At 30.1% G+C, this 21,314-nt stretch overlaps 1 protein-coding gene across 8 annotated transcripts in view; it reads right to left on the reverse strand.

Moving 5' to 3' along the window:
* Window positions 1–4,158: 4,158 nt before the first annotated feature.
* Window positions 4,159–21,314, reverse strand: part of LOC134706789 (pre-B-cell leukemia transcription factor 1-like) — a 28,496-nt gene continuing 11,340 nt past the window's right edge. For 4 of the 8 annotated variants that reach the window (XM_063566068.1, XM_063566067.1, XM_063566065.1 and 1 more), the window contains 6 exons: window positions 20,332–20,522; window positions 17,858–17,993; window positions 13,034–13,166; window positions 11,849–11,952; window positions 9,907–9,996; window positions 4,159–5,950 (listed from right to left, as the gene is read on the reverse strand). In XM_063566068.1, the coding sequence (XP_063422138.1) occupies window positions 5,807–5,950; window positions 9,907–9,996; window positions 11,849–11,952; window positions 13,034–13,166; window positions 17,858–17,993; window positions 20,332–20,522 (798 nt within the window). In that variant the 3' untranslated portion in view covers window positions 4,159–5,806. Of the gene's footprint in view, window positions 5,951–7,564; window positions 9,114–9,906; window positions 9,997–10,416; window positions 10,614–11,848; window positions 11,953–13,033; window positions 13,167–17,857; window positions 17,994–20,331; window positions 20,523–21,314 lie in introns of those variants that run through there. The other 4 variants (XM_063566069.1, XM_063566066.1, XM_063566071.1 and 1 more) reach the window with 4 other exon arrangements.

Genomic DNA, 21,314 nt, shown 5'->3' on the forward strand with positions numbered 1-21,314 from the left:
CATATCGGCGCCAAAGAAGTTAAATATCCAAGACGAGCGTTGTTCTTTAAAAAAAAAAAAGGCAAGACAACAACAAAGGTTACAAAGAAATATTTTTCCCATATACCACCAAAATATTTAGCAGCCATCCGAAAAATGTATAAAAGAGATTTTATTTTATTTGCATTTCCGAATTCGGACATTTATAATTTAACAAGTAAGTACGCTTGAGAAAAAGAAAACAGCAAGTCTAGCACCCAACCTGGTAAGAATACTGGTTTTATGCCCACTCTACAATTACATTAAGTGCCAAATTCAGAACTGCTAAAGGTTCGTGGAAATGTATCTATAGGCTTGTATTTCGTTACTGGGGTGATCATACCGACTGTATACATTTATATTTATATAATAAACCTATTCAATTTCTATGTTGTTTAAATTTCATTTTGCCATGGTAAGATAATCAAAGATGGCTGTTGACTTTTTAAAAGAAAATATGTATTGAACATGTTGAAGAGGCTTCCGAATTTGACAGACAAAAATATTTTAGACACGATCTGGATAAACTTATCGATCTTTTAAGTAAACTTATTCAAAAAGTTACCGAATCAACGCTGTATTAATAATTACATTTTTTTAAAGTGTTTTTATTGGAAAAAATATTGATCTTATTCAGTTTCAATAAAACTATTAAATACCCACTAAACTAAATACTTTTTTTATACACATATGTAAATTCAGGGTCCTACATTTTGTCGATACCTATATTTTGGCATTGCACTATGTCAGGTCTCTATCTTCTAATGACGTCTTTACTCAAAATCCATTAGGTGTTGGGGTGTGTACTGCATGATTGATATTTTTGTCCATGATACATGATTTTTGATTATCAGTTATAGACTTTTAACTAGTTTGAGAGTACTCTCATATCTCTACTCCGTATCTTTGTCGTTTTTGTAATAGTTGCTTTAATGCTTTTTTCGATCTGATGAGTGAAGCATTTTGCAAATGATTTTTGTCAAACTTGCGACATATTATGACGCAAAAGCGAGACTTATCTTTTACAGATTCCTTTTTTGGCGTCAGCATGTAGGTTCAGACTGTTTGGTTATTTTTTTTTTTTTTTTATTTTAAACATCAATTACTTTTATATAACCTTAATGGAATTTTAAAAACTTTGGACAGAAGCTTGTTTATGATCAAGGAACAATATCCAGAGCAACTTATATACTACTTATACAGGCGCTGCTGGAATGTTGCTACTGTTGGAAATGGAAAGTTAAAAAATGGACAGGATTGACTGTATCTGTTGTATTCTTCATCTCAAGTTCGATGGGAAAGATGCGTTCAACAGTCACCTTTTAAATTATTAAGTAAGAGTACATCACATATATAGCGGACAGTAAAAGTTAGAGGATACTGTTAACCTCTTTTCGTCCTTCCTAAGAAGTTTCTGTATGAAGTCTGTCTTATTGAAATAACAAAGAAACAAGTCGGCAAGAAGTGGGGCACAGTTGGTTTCCTTTTGGATGTCGATAGTTTGTTGAAAAATAAATGGGAAATGTGTCCATAAGGATACAGATGATGCCCCGCTAGCATTTAACATTATAAAGGGACACAACTTTAAAAGTGAAGCTGCCAAAATTTGAAGTTAAACTGAGTTTAGTGGTAATAAGCATTATATATTCATATCATTACATTTAATTGATACAAACTTAATCTAAGAGAACAGAAACGAAAAAAAATTGCAATATGACCCAGAATGGTAATCCAAGTGCTTGTAAGCACTGACTGGTAAAGATTGCTTTAATTTATCAGTTGGTAGTAAAATTGAATATTGCATTGTTTAAAGCATTGGTTGTAGTTGATTCAACTACTATTAGGGACAAAGAAAGATAATTCAAAATTTGAAGGACGATTTTAAAAAGCATTGATTGTAGTTTATTATAATCATCGACAAAGGAAGATAACTCCAATTTTAAACAAATTACTTGATTGACAATTTTGATTTTTTTTCAGCAATTTGTCCATCTGAAAAGGGCTCAACTCCAGAACAGTAAAAGTGACAGCGCAAAAATTCAAACTTGATCTGTATATTGTAGTAATAAGCATTGTGTATAGTTTCATAACATTAGGCAAACTTGAGTCATAGAATGGAAATGAAACATTTACCATTTTTTCCATTTGTAAAGGGGCATATTTCGTTCATTTTTTTTACATGAATAGGGCCGTTAGTTTTCTCGTTTGAATTGTTTTACATTGTCTTATCGGGGCCTTTTATAGCTGATTATGCGGTATGGGCTTTGTTCACTGTTGAAGGCCGTACAGTGACCTATAGTTGTTAATGTCTGTGTCATTTTGGTAATTTGTGGATAGTTGTCTCATTGGCAATAATACCACATCTTCTTTTTTATATATACCTCGAAAAGGGTAAAAGTGAAGCCACCAAAATTCAAACCTGATCTGTATTTAGTGGTAACAAGCATTATGTATAAGTTTCATAATATTTGGTTGAGGCAAATTTAAGTTAGAGAACGGAAAACAACTTCGCGACATATGGACAAGGGTAAAACTTAATGCCCCCTCCGCTACAGCGGGGGAATAAGCACATCCTCCAAATCAAGGATTTGTATAATATACAAATCCATGTCCAAACGTAACAAACATTTTGTCTGTCAAGCATCTTGATAATGTCAGTTTCAAAGAATTTTGTGTTTAAATCAGTGATTTTTTACAAAGTAGGATAAAAAGTAAAAACAAAAATACTGAACTCCGAGGATTAATCTCCTCCCGAAGACAATGTACTTGTATCTACACATATCTTGTGTGCGTGTTTTTTGTTGTTGTTATTTTTGTTACTTTGTGTTTTGGTATCACTGTGTCGTCCATTCACTGAACTTGGTATACATTATTGATCATTATTGTTTAATGGCCAGCTGAAGCCCGCCTCCAGAAGCAAGAAATTTTGTTGCTGCGTTAAAGACCCATAGGTGGCCTAAGTTTTGCTCTTTGATCGGGTTGTTTTCTCTCAGATAACTTCCCTGATTCCATACTCTTTTATGGATGTGGGCGAACCTCTATTTGTTGTATTGGGTAACTAGTTTCTGATGTAAAAACGGACTGCAACTGTTCCATTTAGGATATAAGCTTTTTATACAGTACTGCAAATTTTTTTTATTTATCTATTCAATTTTTTTCATTTACCTGATTGTCTATGGTTTTGATCGACAATATGAGGAAGTGCTCTTTCTTTACTGGTAGGCTACATATTACATTCCAGCTGTATTTTCAGTATGCCGCCTTTGGTACTTGTATTTGTATTGAATTTCCAATATATTTCAGTGGATATTTTTTCCGGTGTTTCGCTTAAACTGTTTTTTATTATTATTAAATTATTAATAAAATGTCTGCAATATTCTCATGTTAATTTTATAGTTTTATGAAACATCTTAGATGGGATGTTTATTTCTACAGTTCAATACACAAATAATGCCGTTTATTGGAATAAGTCCAAGAGATTAACTTTTTTTGTAGAAAGGGAAAATTTTAATGTTTTGAATGTGTTTTGTTCTGATATGATGACTTCCAAATTTTCACTTGTTGTACTTATGATGCTCCATCTTAATATAAATTCAACCACACAGCTAGGTATGGTTAAAGGTTAATATTAGGTTTCATTGCTACTAAACAATATTGTTTAATAACGGTTAACCTATGAAGCAATCGAAACATAAGATAAGCAATATCATTGATGATTCTCAAAACCTTCAATTTTCTTTTCTAAAATATGGATGTTCGTGAGAAGTAAAAGGGATAGCACATATAAGTCTATGTTGGAGGCTTAAATCCAGCAAATATGTCTTTGCCTTTGAATTCTCATTCACCATGAATCTTATTTTTTTTTACTGATACAACACTTGCTGACAACGTTGCTATTGGTGACACAGGTCTTCTTTTCGTCTCTTTTTATTACTCTTTTTAAATTTTCAAGAAACAAATGTCAGCAACCATTTTCTTGGTCGTTGACTCCTATAACACATTACTACTTTTGAATATGTTCCTATTTTTAATACATTGAGTTCCTCATTGGACTATAGGTAATGACATCTAATTCACTATCTATATTTCATCCCCATTCAAATGAAAAAAATAATGTCCCTCTTTTAAAAAAAAACAACATTCACTGGCAAGAATAATATAATATTGCATCAGTATATAATTTTACATATTTGATTAACAATAATTTTATTCCATTTACCAAATGAAATTTTACAATTTGATACACATGAATATAAGAGATTCACGGGAAGCCTGTTTTGTTAAAATGTCATCACAAATATAATCCTAAAATTTAAAATCAGATGGCTCCAACTTATATTTATTTCTAGTAGATATATTCAGGATAACTATCCTTAGAATTGATTTTAAATTTTGAACAGTTACTTTCGGTTCAAATGTTTTATTAAGTCGTCAAAATTCAGATAGTTATGGAACACCAATGATGAAGGGAATTAATCAGGAAAGTGAGAAAAAAAAACCTCAATTATGTCACTGACACTTTTCCTAGATTTTTAACGGAATAACTCTATAAGCAGCAGTGATTCACAATGACTAGATAAAAACTGATTCTAAACAAGACTAGAAACACATAAAGCATAAAATAAATAATATAACATTAAAAAGAAATTGCATATGAAATTCAAGGAAATCAAGAAAAAGATAAAATTTCTCCATTCAGAATTTTCAAACAATTTAAGAAGGCATTATTATACAGAATTATGATAATAATGTCTTAAAATTAAATAAATTATTTCGCATTAAGCAACAAAAAAAATGTGCTGATAAACCACACTTAAAGGAATGTTCACTATATATATATATTGAAACTTTTCTTAAATATTCTTTAAGTTAGTGCAATTTTAAAGATCTTTGGCTGATCTGATAAACCTTATATTTATTTAAAGCATACTTAACAACATGGGTTCAATCACAATTTTTTAACATGGAATAAATAGCTGGCAAAAGTGTTTTTTATTCATTCAAGGAACTTATTTGAGTTTGTCAAATTATTGAATTCAATTAATTCTTTGGTAAATACCTATTACAATTTACCTTTTATCTTCCCAACATAAACCCACCATAATCATGAACTCAATATGAAAATGTACTCAGCAAATATAATTTTTGCAAATGTTCTATTTTATCACACTACAGCGGAATAAGTAATTAATGCAATTCTTCATTCAGTTGATCAATGGAAGTATTATATTGACCCATATATATGAACCAAACCATGAAATTTAACACTTCACTTTTGTCATAAAAGCCTTTTACAAAACATTAAACATTTTAAAAGATTATTCATGATTGCAGTAAAAAAATAATTTAGTCTTTAAACAAGATTTTCTATGAATCCTATATTAAAATTGAAAATGCGCAAATTGTATACAAATGATAAATAAAAATGCTGTCGTATACTAAAAAATGCCACACAATGTAAGACTTTGTTCACAATTAACGAATCATTCAATGCTAAGAACTATTCAAAACATGTACATGATTCCATTATCAGATGTCAAGTTGAAATTAAAGATCTCATTGGTTCTGTTCTTAGGACTAATATACTCTTTTGATAAAGTGCATGTATTACATGTTAATTGTGATGAAGTCCGTCTTTCGGTTTGTTTGTTTTTGCCAGTAATTAAAGTACAACTATTACTGATACAGTATTCTGCAATACCATAATGTACATTTACATTATTCACGCTTAAAGCCAAGGTTTAATGACGATGTTATAAATTCACAGAATGATCCAATGTCTGGTAGACTAAACTTTTGGATTTTTATCAACCTGATCATAGTAACCAGGATCTGCAGGATCCAGACTTTGCATAAATGTTCCCTGTAAGCTATCACTGCTGTCATCTGGTTTACGGTCAATAGGGGAACCAGCGTGACTTCTGTGGGAGGCCTGAAACAAAAAGTGATGTGATTGATCCCAAGAAACAATGTCACAGTTAGAACGTTTCCAGTGGAGAGTTTATTTTTCAATGTTTCGTGGAAAGCTAATCATAGCAATTAAGCCAAATTTTGAATAATTTTGGGAAGGAACATTAATTTTGGGAAGGAACATGCAAGTAAAATGTAAAGCATGCATTTGTAATTCATGCAAGATAAAGAACCAATCACATCACCTCTGTTATTCATTGCACCTTAAAATAGAAGTCACTGGATATTTTACTTCATGATTTTCAGATTCGTGAGTATTTCGATTTTCAGTACTCATTATTGAAAGTGACAACTGGTTGATTTAATTCTTCCTTCATCTGATGAATTTGAAGTCAATAAGTAACTTTGCAAGAAATACAAATATATTAGAATCTGCAAATCATTACATTCTAAATACAGAAGTACAATTCTGAATATTATCGTTAATTAATAATTCAAAACTTAATCAAAGAACTTAAAGTACATTTAAAAATATATCCAAGCAGTATGCCAAATGAAGCAAGTTATGTGTGTCATTAATGTATGCGTTGTGAGATGTCAAAAGATGTGGAGAAAACTCAAAAATTCAGGATTTTATTAATAATATTAGTAGGGATAAAAAATTAACAAATATAAATGAAAGTAAATATGATAAACTCTCCACTGACTAAAACCAGATTGTAAGAGCTGAGATTTAAGTTAGCTAACTGAGAATAAAGCAAGCAGAAATGTTTTAATAATTATAAATAGAACAATATTAGTGTTAATGTTTTATAGATATTATATATTATATACCATGAATAGAAGCAGTGAAAGTCATTTTATTTTTCCTAGGTGTTCATTACTAATTATGTTACATACTGAAAGGATGGTTTCAGTGGCTTCCAGGTAAATTTTCAGATTTAAGTAAAGAAGTCTGCTAAAAAAAAAACAGTCTTGCAACTTTTTATGAATGATTGACCTTGTGTTCACCTTAAACTGTTCTCATCATATGATCTAAGCATTAATGCTTAAGGCTGTAAGGTGACCTGTAAATTTGAAGAAATTTACCTTTTTGCATGTCAGGTTTTCACGTTTCATGGTTTTTTTACACTAGTAATTTTTAGGGCCCTTTATTGCTTGCTGTTCCGTGTGAGCTAAGACTCTGTGTTGAAGACCATACTTTGACCTATTTTGTCTACTTTTAAAAATTGTGACTTGGATATAGAGTTGTCTCATTGGCACTCATACATGTTCTTATTTCTATTTCTATAAATAATTGACTCATTGGAAATCATACTACATAATCTTTTTCATTAATGTAATTGTATAAAGTGTTTGTGTGTTTGTGCGATAAATGCTTGCCTTGAGCATGTTCAGCAAATTAACACTCATTCTGGTTACTGGTAAGAGCAAAAAGGAAAAATTATTCCCCTGTTACATTAACTGTTTTTAAACCATTCCTAATACAAGAACAAGAAATAATCGCCAACTTTCCGCCAAAAATATAACAAAAGCAATAAGGTATGATCATATCTTTTGTCTCTAATTTAATGTGTACAAGTTGACAACACAATATTTTCTGCTGTAGGATAAAGGCACAACTAATAAACACAAATTCCAGATTTTTTTCTTTTATTTGATATTTACATGACAATGATATATCCACATTTAAGTGCTCTATTAACAAATGATGATGATAAATATAATGGTTTAACCATGTTATATTAATAGACTACTACCTATAATTGAACACCATTTAAAGTATTGACAAAAAATATCCAAGACACCTATATATTTTTTACCAGGAATTTGACTACCAATATGTTCAAATATTTTTATGTAAAAATTTTAATTAGACAATACCACATTTATTTTTTCAACTATGACAAAATAGATGTAATTTGAATGTTAAAAGATCAATTTGATCATTAGAATTACTTTTCGAGTCTTAAAATTTGAAGTTAAATTATTAAAACCAGTGTAAAAGTTTGGTTTAAACTGACAGAATATTTATCCAATAAAAATACTTTATCTGTTCTGTCTTATAAATATACAGGATTAAAATTTGTAAAAATTAAAATCATAATACATTATTTATGTTGATGTTTTGATGTAAAAATCTATGTAATATGAATGACAATGTAACATGAAAAGTTGTCTATATATGATATGGCACAAAAATATGTTGAAATGAAACAACAGAACATATGGGCAGAGCGTAAAATTTATACCCGGCTCCATAGCTCAGTTCCATTGATATTTAAGATTCTCTGGAAGTTAAATCCATTCATTGGTTAAGTAGAATATAAATTGTTGACTTGGGAGACAACTTGACAAACAAACAGAAGAATAAACAATAATCACTATATCATAAAATCTAAATGTTCATTTTAATCCATTAGACACCTTAGAAGACAAAAAACAAATTGATTGGTTAAAAATTTCTCTTAAGCACTAAAAATATTGAGATGTTTTCACTCATGAACTACATCCTATACATTGAAATGTCAATCAAATAACCAATCTGCCTTCACAGCATTACACCACTGCAAATTTATTATTTTCCCCCCTTCAAATGGGGAAAAAATAAACTGATTACAACTTTACAACTCATTTCTATTTAATTTGAATGGCAATTTATACTGCTATCAAAAAGTGGGTGTTAGCCCTGAAATCCTAGAGCCTAACATAGGAGGTGAGGGATCCCGGGAGATGACTTAAGAAAGAATTAGAATAATAGATCCTCTCTTTCCAAAAAGAAAACCAGACAACTCTTATAACACAACACAAAAGTCATAGTCAAACTTTCTGTTATTCTTCCAAAACTTAAAACATCAGTTACTTTCATATGGTTAGAGAATGAAAATTCTTGTCTTTTATTATTTAGCAGACAAGTGTGATATTACCTAATGCCTCATAAAGATTTAATTCAGTTAAATTCCATTTATAAACGAATGTTTTACATAACAGCTGTATTAGATTTAGGAGAAATAATCCAATGAATGGTCCCTCTAAATTACGAAATCACATTGGCACACAACGTCCTTTTAATAGCAATTACAGCACCCTCTCAGCAAACAACAAAATATGTTATCTTTATATCAAAATATGAATGACATGCTTAAATCTTCTCCTGGTAGTCAGAATAGTCTTGTTTACTGTAGCTGAAATTGACAAGGAAATGATACGTTGACTTATAGTCCCATTCTTTTTGTGTTTGGATTCCTATTACAACATGGGAAATAGACTACACACGAACATGCACCAATGAACAACAAATACAGAACAGCAACAGGCATGTAATGCTTACAATGGCTTAAATAATACTTCCATATAACTTATGCCAAAAATAAACTCAAGTGTAGAAGTTGAAGTAACTTTAATTTTATGTCTCCAATCATATTGAATGTTAAATATTCATTAGAATCAAAGGCAGTCAGATTTGCATCCAAGATAAAGAGAAGGGTAAATGTTCATGCAATAAACAACAACCATTCAACAACATAGCACTCGGTGTCACAGTTGGATACAGATGAAATGAGCCACATTATACTACATTCCTGGTTACCAAAACTAAGAGGATATCCTCGTTGGTTTAAGAGTATCTAGACCCTACACTTTACAATAATTAAAATATGTAGTCTTAAATAATCTATATCCTTGTTTGAATGCATTATCTATTTCATATCTTTTTCATTAATATGTTTAAATTAATTCAACTTTTTTGTTTGTTACTCAAACACATCTTTACATCTTTAATCATGACAATATATTTACATGTACATTTTTTTAACAGTTAAACATCACAAATGGAAAAGAAATTTAAGTATATTGTGACTACATTTCTCTAAAAAAATTCATTGTGTATTTTAACACACACAACTTTATATATCCCTCCCTATTTCTCTTTTATTGTATAATGTTTCTTATGACTCAGCTACGCGGTGAATGCAGTACCTGTGAAACCTGTGGCTGGTCGTAGGAATTATGCATGCTGTCGTTACTGTAGCCTGCCGACTGAGGCATGACATGCCGTAACGTATTCACCTAAATATAGAATACAGGTAATCAGACATGCAGAAAATATATCTCAATTAGCATAGATTTTTTTCGTCAGTAAAGTCTAAAAATAATGGGTTGTTTTTTTTGCTTTTTTCCCCCTCCAAAACTTAATTTTTCTCTTACGAGTAAATTAAATTGAGATATGTTTGTAAAATACAAGGCATTCCTATATATACATAGATACAACATTTATAACATATATATACTAGTTTTGTGGCATACAAGACTTTTGTTCACTTTTACAGGATATTTTATGGGTCAAAAAATTTCAGACAAAAAACTGAAAAACTTTTAAATCACCAAAAAATTAAACAACAAAATTCTTTTATTCCGACATAAAACTTATTTATACAACATGCATGTGTAGTCCCTTCAAATGTTGAAACAAATAAAAACTAACAAAAATGAATATTAAAAATCCATTTAATAACATAAAAATTTGATTTGACATAACAAGATAAATGTTTTACAACAAAAATCTAAAGTTTTTAAAATTATTTTCACAAAATGTGCTTGTAAATTCCAGGCAAGAAAGTCTATCTCAATTTATTCATACAAGTCCAAAGGCCAAGACGTTTTCACATAAAACCAGCATCTTCAACCTACAAGGAATTCAAAAGCAACTGGTTAGGTCAGGTTTTCAGGGTTATTTCTAAAGTCAGAAAAAAGGTTATCTCCCAATAAAGCCAGAAAAATCACAGCATGCCACAAAACCAAAGATAACAATACACATAAAAAGACTTGTATTAAGCAATTGTTCTCCCTTGGAAATGTTTTAAATATTTTTTTTATCAGTATTTTTTAGTTTTCCGATCTTCTAATCAACAAAGTATTTTCTGGGGTTTTATTACAAAAAAAAGTTAACCCTGAGGCTATAATTTAGAAAATTGTCTTCCAGTTGCTTCAAACAATTATAAATTCCTCCGGAGAACAATAATTTAACATGAGCAATTATATTCCTATTAAACATTTCATAACAAAGAAAACAAACAAATTCTGTTATTATTAGCTGAAGTACAAGTCTTCTCATGATAATATAATCAAATCAATACTTCCATGCAACTTACAAATCTAAATGATCAAATTACATGGTGTACCAAATTAGTTTACACATCATCAATAATGCAGTAACTGTCAAAATGTTAATTATCAACATTCACTTTGTAATGAAGACAACACATTTGCTTCTTTATCTGATCATTTTGAAAGCTACTGGAATTAATGATACATGCCAAAGACATGCACAGTATTACAGATTATAGACAATACACTAAATATTTAGCAAGCATATATTTAAAACAACAGAAAAGTCACAAATTTCTCAGATTGCCATGGGCAGGGATGATTTTGCTTTCAATTTAAAGTTATCTAACATCTCAAAATATTTATGAATACATCTCCATCCCCTTTCAAAAAGTGTTTATGCTCTCAATTATAAGTCCAATAACTTTTAAAGAAGAAAAAAACTCGGAAAAAAATTAAGACATTTTTTTCAAATTACAGAAAACAATCATCCCTGCACCAGATTGTCATATTTTTTATTTGTACAGTTGTATGGTTTTTCGGTTGTTTCTGAATTAATGATGTATCTTTCTTTAAAGTTATTTTTGGTTGTGTGTTAATATTTCCTTTGTTGAGTTCTTTTTAGATTTGTAATGTATACTTTAAGAGTTGTCTATCTTGAGTGTTATCTGCTTTCTAAATGGATTGCCTGCCTTTCAAAAATATCTAAGAATGATAACCATCAGGCTGCAATTTATATTGATTTTTGTAACTCCTTTCTCCCTAATATTTACGGTCTATCAGAGTGTACTTAGGTCTATCGGAGTGTACTTACCGAGTTGTCACTACTTTGGTAATTATCGCCATTAAGATTCATATACATTCCTCCTCCCCCACCCATACCAGACTGGGATGAACCAAGGTTGTAACCTGCTGCACCTAAAACAGACAAACATTTAACTGAAAAACATGCATCTTCTATTTTAATATCTTACACAAGTATGAAGAGAACTAAAAGACTGTGAATACTGGCAAATAATTTTATTAACTTATGTATACTTTTTCAAAAGCATTTTTATAATCATCTTATAATTTCAATTTGAAGATGACCACATTTCCTTGTTAGATTTTCAAAAAAAGATAATCATTTTAATTGTAATTTTAAGCATCCTATTTTATTGTGCCAGCTTTATACACGTATAAAGCAAATAGTCATAAGCAATAAAATATACCATTTGAAAGTAAATTAGATATGATTTCCAAGTCCTTTAACATATCCAGCTTCATATAAACCATATTTATCAAACTCTAACAATTTCCATGGCAACAGGTTAATAAATCTGGTTGTTCACGTCTCATATTTATCAGTTCATGTAAATTAGTGTCCCAATAATAATATGACCAAATTCGGAGGTAAACTTTTTCAAATAAAAAATTAAATTATCTCCCTTAGATAACAAATTGTAAAAGAATCTTTAGTGTATTTGTTACTATAGATTACAAGAGCACAATTATTTATAATGCATTTTCGATAGGGTATCCATATTTTTTTCCAGGAAGACTACACAATCTAGGCAAAAAACATGATACAGTTCCTGTTTGATACTAGAAATGCCAGTGTTGCATTACAACCAAAAAATATGTAGATGTATGGTCATGTGGCAAAAATTGACTTAAAAATTTAGTTGAAAAAGATCATCTATTTTTTTCACTCGAGTTTTTTTTTCTAAATATTTCCAAGTAACATACAAATTGTAACGATTACAATTACAATAACCCCAACTCTGCATACAATGGATAAATGCAGTCTCCCCCATGCAAATTTTTTCCATTTTGGTTTATAGCTCTACATCAATTTTAATAAGCTTTTAATTTTCAAATATTTTGGCCTCAAGCATCACTGAAGAGACAATGATTGTCGAAATAAGCATCTGGTGCAGAAAAATTGGTACAGTTTTATGCTATTACTTCTAGAAGTTTAAGACCATTGAAATCTTAATGGATGTTTTCCTAGTCTTACCTTGACCATCATGGCCACCCACATTAGCTGCAGCAGCAGCAGCTGTCTTTGCAGCATACATATTTGCCTCTTCTTGGGCTTTTCCTATATTTTTCTTGTATCTAATTCTTTTATTACCAAACCAATTTGAGACCTGAAAGATGTAATGAAGTTGTTAATACAAAATTAAATAATATAATATTTTCAACTCCAACAGAAATAATCAAAGTATCTACAGATTTAGCACTAAGAATTTGCGTTGAGGTTTTTTTTCACATAAAAAAATACCCTTAATAGTAGTAAGCAATGAGACATTTTAACCAATAATTTACTTTGAGTTATTTCCCTTAGTCCATTGTAGTTAATCAAATTAGCTTAAAGGGGCATGTATAATTTTTTTCTTCTATCATTTGTAAGTGCAGAATATTGAAATAATAATTTCAATTACATCAGTTAGGTCCAATTAGGTCAAAATGATTCCGATAACATCACTGATTTGGTATTGACTTGTAAAAAATCAACCTCTTTGACTTCAGTTTAACCCTAAACTGGAAATGTGCAAAGATGTGTTACATGACTGCAACACTAAGTTATTTACAAAGAAAAGAATGTCAACATTGAAAACTGAAACAAGTGAACCACTTGGAAAAACCAAAATCATCCAGTTGAATTTTTTGTCATTATTTTTCCACCTTTTTTTCTGGCATACAGAAACAAAACCAGAAGAATATGATATACATTGTATAGGTATAAAGCAAGAGGCTATATGTATATTACAGTGCATTCTTCAAATCCTCCTCTTCTCACAAAATACAGAAAATCATGAATATAGAAGATTTGTAGGAAGGACTTGAAGGTTTGTGTATGAAAAATGACAGTTGCTAGCATCCAGAAATCTTGAAAAAAAACTCAGTTCACTGACCTCATAAAATTTACAAAAACACTTCCATAATAGATTTCTAGAAATACTTAAATATTAAACAAGAATTTCAATTTTAACCTACTGCTTCTTTTCATCTTATTTAGATATTTCTTTGTCTTTCTTTTCATCTTACTGAGATACAACTTTTTTCTTTCTTTACATTTTATTTAGATATTACTTTGTATTTTTTTAGGTAAGTGTCTGGTTTCACACCAAGTACAGTTTCTATGAGTCAAACTATTTAAAACATTTTAACTGTTATCAGTGAATGTAGAATTGTCTATTTCTACCTTCAAAATGACATAAATTATGTAGAGGCCTCATACAGGGTTGTTAAGATTTTGAAAATCAATAAAGTGTAAGAATTTTCTAGCATTTGGAACCCAACTGCATACAAACTGTAAAATTTATCTTGCATTTAAACAAACTTATTGTCCTTTTTAATCCAAATGTCTCTTATTCTGCATTGATATCAATGATGTTCACATTCATTGATTAAAAAAAATGTTTAAAACCTCTATTTGAACCAAGCTACTTAATGTCAATAGAATGGAAAAATGCAATTGCCGTTGAGAAGATAGACCCATTTGTATCAACATTTATGGATTAAGTTTTCATTTTTACATATCTTTACATACATACAAAAAAAAATCCTCCACAAGGAACCCCAAGGATGCCCTGCAACTTAGAAAACTGATACAGAAGTCACATGACTAGATGTCAGCAATGACTGATTTGCCTGTCAGAATCACCCCATTTAATTCCTTCCCTTGAAAGCCCCAAGGAAACTTAATCTTCATCTTAAGACCTGTAATTATGACCTCTATTTAAACCAGACAAAAAAATCTGCTAAAATAACCTTCAATTTGCTTGTGAAACTGAAAACTTATCAGATCATCCAGTTGTTGGATAATGCTTTTTCAATGGAGGGGTATCTATAGGGACATAGTATCAACTTGGATCTTATTTTCATGCCTTACAACTTGTTTTGATTTTACTATGAATCAATGTTTATATACCCTGAAATAAAACCAATAGAATACAGAATTGCCTAAAGCAAAGTAAAATGTAATAATATATGGTTAAAAATAATTCCCGTACAATTTAAAAAAAATTCCCAGAAAATTGTGTAATCACTATTTTTCCACTATTTAGACATTACAATTAAAAATAATATCTCATTCTCAACGCCTCCAGATATTTTTTTGTTTACTGGTAATTAGAAGTACTTAGAAACCAATATAATTGTAATTCACCCCCCACTAAACCTGGGATAGATTAATAATTGATGTGTAATTAAACAGCATACATTGCACATTTACACAAATTGGTAAGTTCAACAATACTACGCCTTTTCCCCATTATATGATTTCTTATCACCCTTCAAATAAATGAAATGAAAAGTGAATATAATCTATTCAGTATCAGTTAAATCAAGTCTCCAGTTTCATTTTAATCAGGTGTTGTATAAAAACACCTTTTTTAAATTGCTTTTAAAATTTTGATTTCTTTTGTATTACTTTCCAGTATTTAATATTTACTTCTTCATTTATTCAGGGTAAATAAAGACTTCCATTATATCCCACAATGTTATTCCGACTTATAAATGAAATATGAAACCTACATAATGTTTTGTTTAATTTTCTCTGCTTCCATTATAAATTCTCAACATATTTTGTAACATATCTCCCTTAATTCTTTTAAGTACACATGCTTAATTATCTTTCCTAATAATATAATATTATTTCAATATTCATTTATCTATTATATCATTTTTTATATGAAAACAAAAGAATTTTTTTAGGATTGACAATAGTCTTTTTTATAATTCATTTTTTATTGTTAATCATTAAAGCTGTAAAATAAACCTATTTAACCAGTTCATTATATACTATTGCCATTGTTGTCTATAATTATGATAGTACCAAACCTATGTTTGTCCTATTTATTGGTAAATGAGCCATTAAAAAGTTTATTGCAATGTAATAGCATTTCCACAACTTACCACATTCAGTCATGTGTAAATATGCAAAATACATGAACAGGTAACAAGATCGAACAGACAGAATATATACCATATACCTTTACTAAGGGGAACTTTTATACAAATAACTTATATCATGAGACTTTTTTAACAATTTTTCACAAACTAAGGTACTTTCACATACAGTATATCTTTTCATAATAAATCATAAACGTGTAATATATGTTTCATTTTTTATACTACACTTGTAATCAGGTTGGGTTCGGCTGAGTAGTGATATAAAAAATAATATCTAATTTTTTTCAAGTTAGATTTCCACTAGAAAAACTTCATAATTGGAAAAGAACAGACTCAATAGCAATGATATAATTTGTTCATTTAAAAATTTCTTGTCTCTGACATTTTTGCTCCAATACTTTTAAATGTATCAGTTTGGTAAAAGTGCTTAACCCAAATATTGAAAGAAAGTCCTTTTTGTACAAACTGAAGTAATATGACATAAATATATCACATGTTGGATAAATATCAATGCATTTGGAAAACATGATCCAACTGATATATTGGGTTACCTGAATTTACACACCAATGCCTCAAATGATTATAAAATGTTTATGTGATAATAAAATTTGCTGAAACTGTTGGTTTTCCTATTCACATGGAAATTAAATATTTCTTTTATAAGTCATTTATATGACGGAGTCTTTGTGTACAGATCATAACCCAAACAAATAAACACTACCAGCAATTTTAATTTTGTTGTCATTTTTATGGTATACTGAACATTGAAATGGCCAATTAAAGGTTTTTTAAATTTTGAAATTGGTCATAAATTTCTATTTTTCTAAGGAATATATAAGGACAAATACGCATCTGTGTTATTTTGATTAATAAAATGTCTGCTGACGGTTTAACAGTCTCTATTAAAACAACTTAAATTTTATTCATTTTGTACCCAATAGGTACAATTAGTATGGGTTTTCTCTCTCTTTAAGCTAGGAGGTAACAAAATGTGATGATATAAATTTTAAAGCTATTAATTGCAATTCTGTTGAAAAATATTTTCAACACTATGAAAATATGTCCAACATGTCCCATTTCACCATATTAGATTGACCAATGAAATAAAACTATTTTTTCAACCACATAATGAATTAGTTTCCAGAGTACATTTTATTCAATTAATTCACTATCTCAAAGATTTGTAACACTCATTTAAATTACTCAACCCTATACTCTTATTGCATAAAAACTACAGTTAACATGAATGTAGAAAGTGAATACCATTTCTGATTCAAATTCATAAACTTGGGGGCCTATAATGAATGTAGAAGAGGCATACCATTTCATGTTCAAATTCATAATTTCACTGTCAAATGTAATGAAGAAGGACCTTATATACTGAGCTAGGTAATTATTTATGAACTACCAGACAAATATGAAGACAAAAAGGAGCTTACAGTGTCAAGTTATTACTGACAGGTATGATCAAAGGGAGAATTACATAGACTCATGATAGTTGGTTGTTATTCATAAACATTCTGCCAAATATGGTGCAGGGTTAGAATAACATATTTGGTTGCTATTTATAGAACTTACTGCCAAATATGAATGCAAAAGAGAGCGCACAGAGTTCAGTACTTACCTGACAAATATGGTGCAGAAGGAGCAGAACATATTTGTGTGTTATTCATACACAGTTGTAGATGGCACTTAGTGTTCATAAATTGTTTTATACTGCATTTTAAATGATAAAGCTGACTTGAGTAATATTAAAAAATTTTAAAAAAAATACTGTTAATTGACATTTATCTGGAAAACTTATATTTTATCACTTTATTACAGCTATTTGATATTTTTGTACAACAGTTTTTACAGTACATCGAAGATATCGGAGATTCAGTTGATATTTCGCCTGAAAAAAGTAATCTGACATTTTTACCTGAGATACTGTTATCTGACATTTGCGAGCCAATTCTTCTTTGGCCTCCTCACTAGGGTAAGGATTACTCAAATGAGAATAAAAATATTCATTTAGCACTTCTGTTGCTTGTTTGCTAAAATTTCTTCTCTTTCGTCTGAAAAATTAAAACAAAGTATAAATCTAATGTTACCTGAGATACTGTTATCTGACATTTGCGAGCCAATTCTTCTTTGGCCTCCTCACTAGGGTAAGGATTACTCAAATGAGAATTAAAATAGTCATTTAGCACTTGTGTTGCTAGTTTACTAAAATTTCTTCTCTTTCGTCTGAAATATGAAAAAAAGACGCAACTGAATATTTTGATACCAATAGCAAAAATCCTCATCCCACGTTTCTTTAAGATCTAAAGGCTAGACATAAAGTGTTCACCAACTGCAGCCAAAACTTAAGTTAAACAGCAATGTTTCAAACATATACTATGTTTCAAAGAAATATTTTTATTTCAAAATGCAAATTAACTTTGACCTATATATCCCGAAATAAATTAAATTATTTTCTTCATCTATATATAACTTCTATTGGTCTTAATAGTTTTGTTTTAATTAATCAACAGAAACACATTTGTTTTAGAAATTTTGTTTGTATAACAGCTATGTACTTTGAACTTTGACCTATTGACAAAAGAATCAGTTGGCTTCTTCTCCTTTCCTCCTATGTCCATTGGTATAAGTCATTTTAATCAAGAAATGGCAACTAAGATTTTATCAGAGAATTTTTGCATTTTTAATTTTAGTAGAATGATCTGGCTAAAATTGGACCTATTGACCCCAAATACAGAAGTCTTTTTTCCAATCCCAATGGCAAATTTTCAATTGGTGTCAGGTTTTTATTAATCAATTGAAGGAAACTCAAGATTCTCCTTAGTTTAAACATATTTGTTTATAGTGGATTGGGAAACAAGTTTTACAACTTATATTAATCCCTTTCCACTTTGCGGGTGCGAGTGCTGCTTTGTAGCTGCATTAGCCTACTCTTTTTCGAAATCTACAAGGGTGTCTTCAACGTGCAAGAGATATGGCTCTCTCTTAACACGGGTCAGCCATTTATCGTCCCCTCAGACGGACTATCATCGTTTCCTTCAGACCATACTCGCAAATGGTGTCAAGGGAGAGCCGAAAATTGAGTTCCTGAAATTTTCATCCCAAACGGGAATCGAACCAGGAATCTTTGTGTTAGTAGTCCGATTCACTAACCACTACACCACGGCTCTCTAAGATATTCCTTGGAAAAGTTTTGACCAGGGGATGAAACAGAAAGACCAGGGGTTGAAGTCATTTAACTCTGCTCAGTGATCATAGCACAAAAATAATGCTCGAAACAGAAGAATGCACAAGGGAAATAAATGGGGAATGTGTCCATGGGACACAGATGCATGAACACAGATGATGACCCGACAAGCATATCATATAAAGTTAGAAAGGGACATAACTGAAATACGTTAAAATTGAAGCAATTTTAATTTGAACTTGATCTGAGTTTTGTGGTACATGTAATAACAGTTGTGATTAAATCTCATAACATTTGGTTGAGGCAAACTTCAGTTAAATAAAAAATTTAGCAATTTTTCCATTTGTAATGGGCATACCTCTATAACAGTTAAAGCAACAACACCAAAAATCAAACTGGATCTGTATTTGTTGTAAAAAGCATTGTATTTAAGTTTAATTGAGTTAATCTAAAGAAAGAGAACAGAAACGAAAAAAAATCCAATCGTAAGGGGCATAACTCTAGAAAGGTTAAAGCGACACAACCAAAATTCAAACTTGATCTGTATTTTCTGGTAATAAGCATTGTGTATGAGTTTCATAACATTTGGTTATGGCAGTCTATATTTAGAGAATGGAAACAAATTTTGGGACATACCGACAAACAAGGGAAAAACTTAATGCATAAATCCATATCACAGCTAGCAATTGTTTGATACTGATAACAAATTTCAATGTTTTTTGTCATTTGGTAAAACAATAACATCCCTGACAAAATAGCAACTTTACTACACTGTTCCAAGATGTGCTATGTTAAGTCCCTGATCTAAGAAATGTCTGCAATCATCACCAAATATATAGTTACTTTTATACTGATATCTTTTTAATCCTTTTTATTAATTGTTCTTCGACATGTTTATTGTATATACCTAAAATAATGTACAAGTTTATTTCATATTTGTAAAATGTGATTAACCTGTGCAATTCCATGGACAATTTAGACAAAACTGATCCACTTATGTCCATTAAGTGCTATTGCCTGTCCACAGGCCATCCAGCCCAGACTCAGGCCTGCATGAATCAATTACAGGCAATAAATTCTATACAATATGACAAATGGAAGTATTGAACTTTTTTTTAAAACTCCTGTTGGCACCACGAATTGGGTAAGTCGTGAATGACTGTTTCGTAAACTACTTGTAAATCATTTCTTTAATGCATCCTTACCTGGCATCTAAAAATCTGGACCTTAAAATCATTACAGCTTCACATGTACTCTGTTTCAACTGCATTTCTATAGCAGCAAATTTCTTACGAATTATTCCAACCATTCTCTCTATTTCTTTTGGAGCTATTGGTCTTGTTCGACTTTGTTCCCTTAACAGGTTGACAACATGCGTAGTAAATTCATTACAGGCCTGAAAATAAACTACATATTGAAAATCATGCAAACATAATTAGGCTACTTTCAGATAGTTGAAGAATCTTGCACCTTTTTTTAAGTCTTCACATGAATCTTTTTGAATTTTAAAGTTAGTCTCGCAGTACCCATGTCATAAATAGCGTTTCAATTAGTCATCTTCTATATTTTCATCCACTTTTCTATCACTCAACATCACCATAATGTGATATCAAAAAATATTAACTTAATTTTAATCAACTTTTATGCAGCCATCAATGTATATTTGACATCAATCAGAATTATATCGTTGTGCAGTAATTCCTTTTTGAAGAGGAGTAATCATACTAAGATGCATGCAAAATAATCTAAAGCCAAAAATAGGAAATATATCACTGATAAAGATCTTCAACCAATCTGAAAGTGCTTCTTATCTGCAAATTTATGGAACAAAAAGCAAGAAAGCCAAGCATAATACAAAAGGACTTAATTTTTTATAACTAAAAATTCAAAAAGCTGGCATTAACTATCTTCTACATAGAATTAAATTGTATATATAAACATTAAACCCTTTATCTTACCTACCTGTTATGGTTGATATAAAAGTGAAAAAAATCCAGATACATGGAATGGTCAGGTATTACTTCACAAAAAAAAACACACATGAAAAGTGTTAAACCAAACACATTTTAGCATCTTACCCGGGAAATAATTTAACTTTTGACTGTTTAATATCTAACATTAATACATGTAAGGGTAGCTACATAAACTAAGCAACCAAAAGTGTATGCTTCCAGCTTTTAATACTGAA

This window comes from Mytilus trossulus, chromosome 2 (genome assembly GCF_036588685.1).
Source record: "Mytilus trossulus isolate FHL-02 chromosome 2, PNRI_Mtr1.1.1.hap1, whole genome shotgun sequence".
NCBI classification, from domain to species: Eukaryota; Metazoa; Mollusca; class Bivalvia; order Mytilida; family Mytilidae; genus Mytilus; species Mytilus trossulus.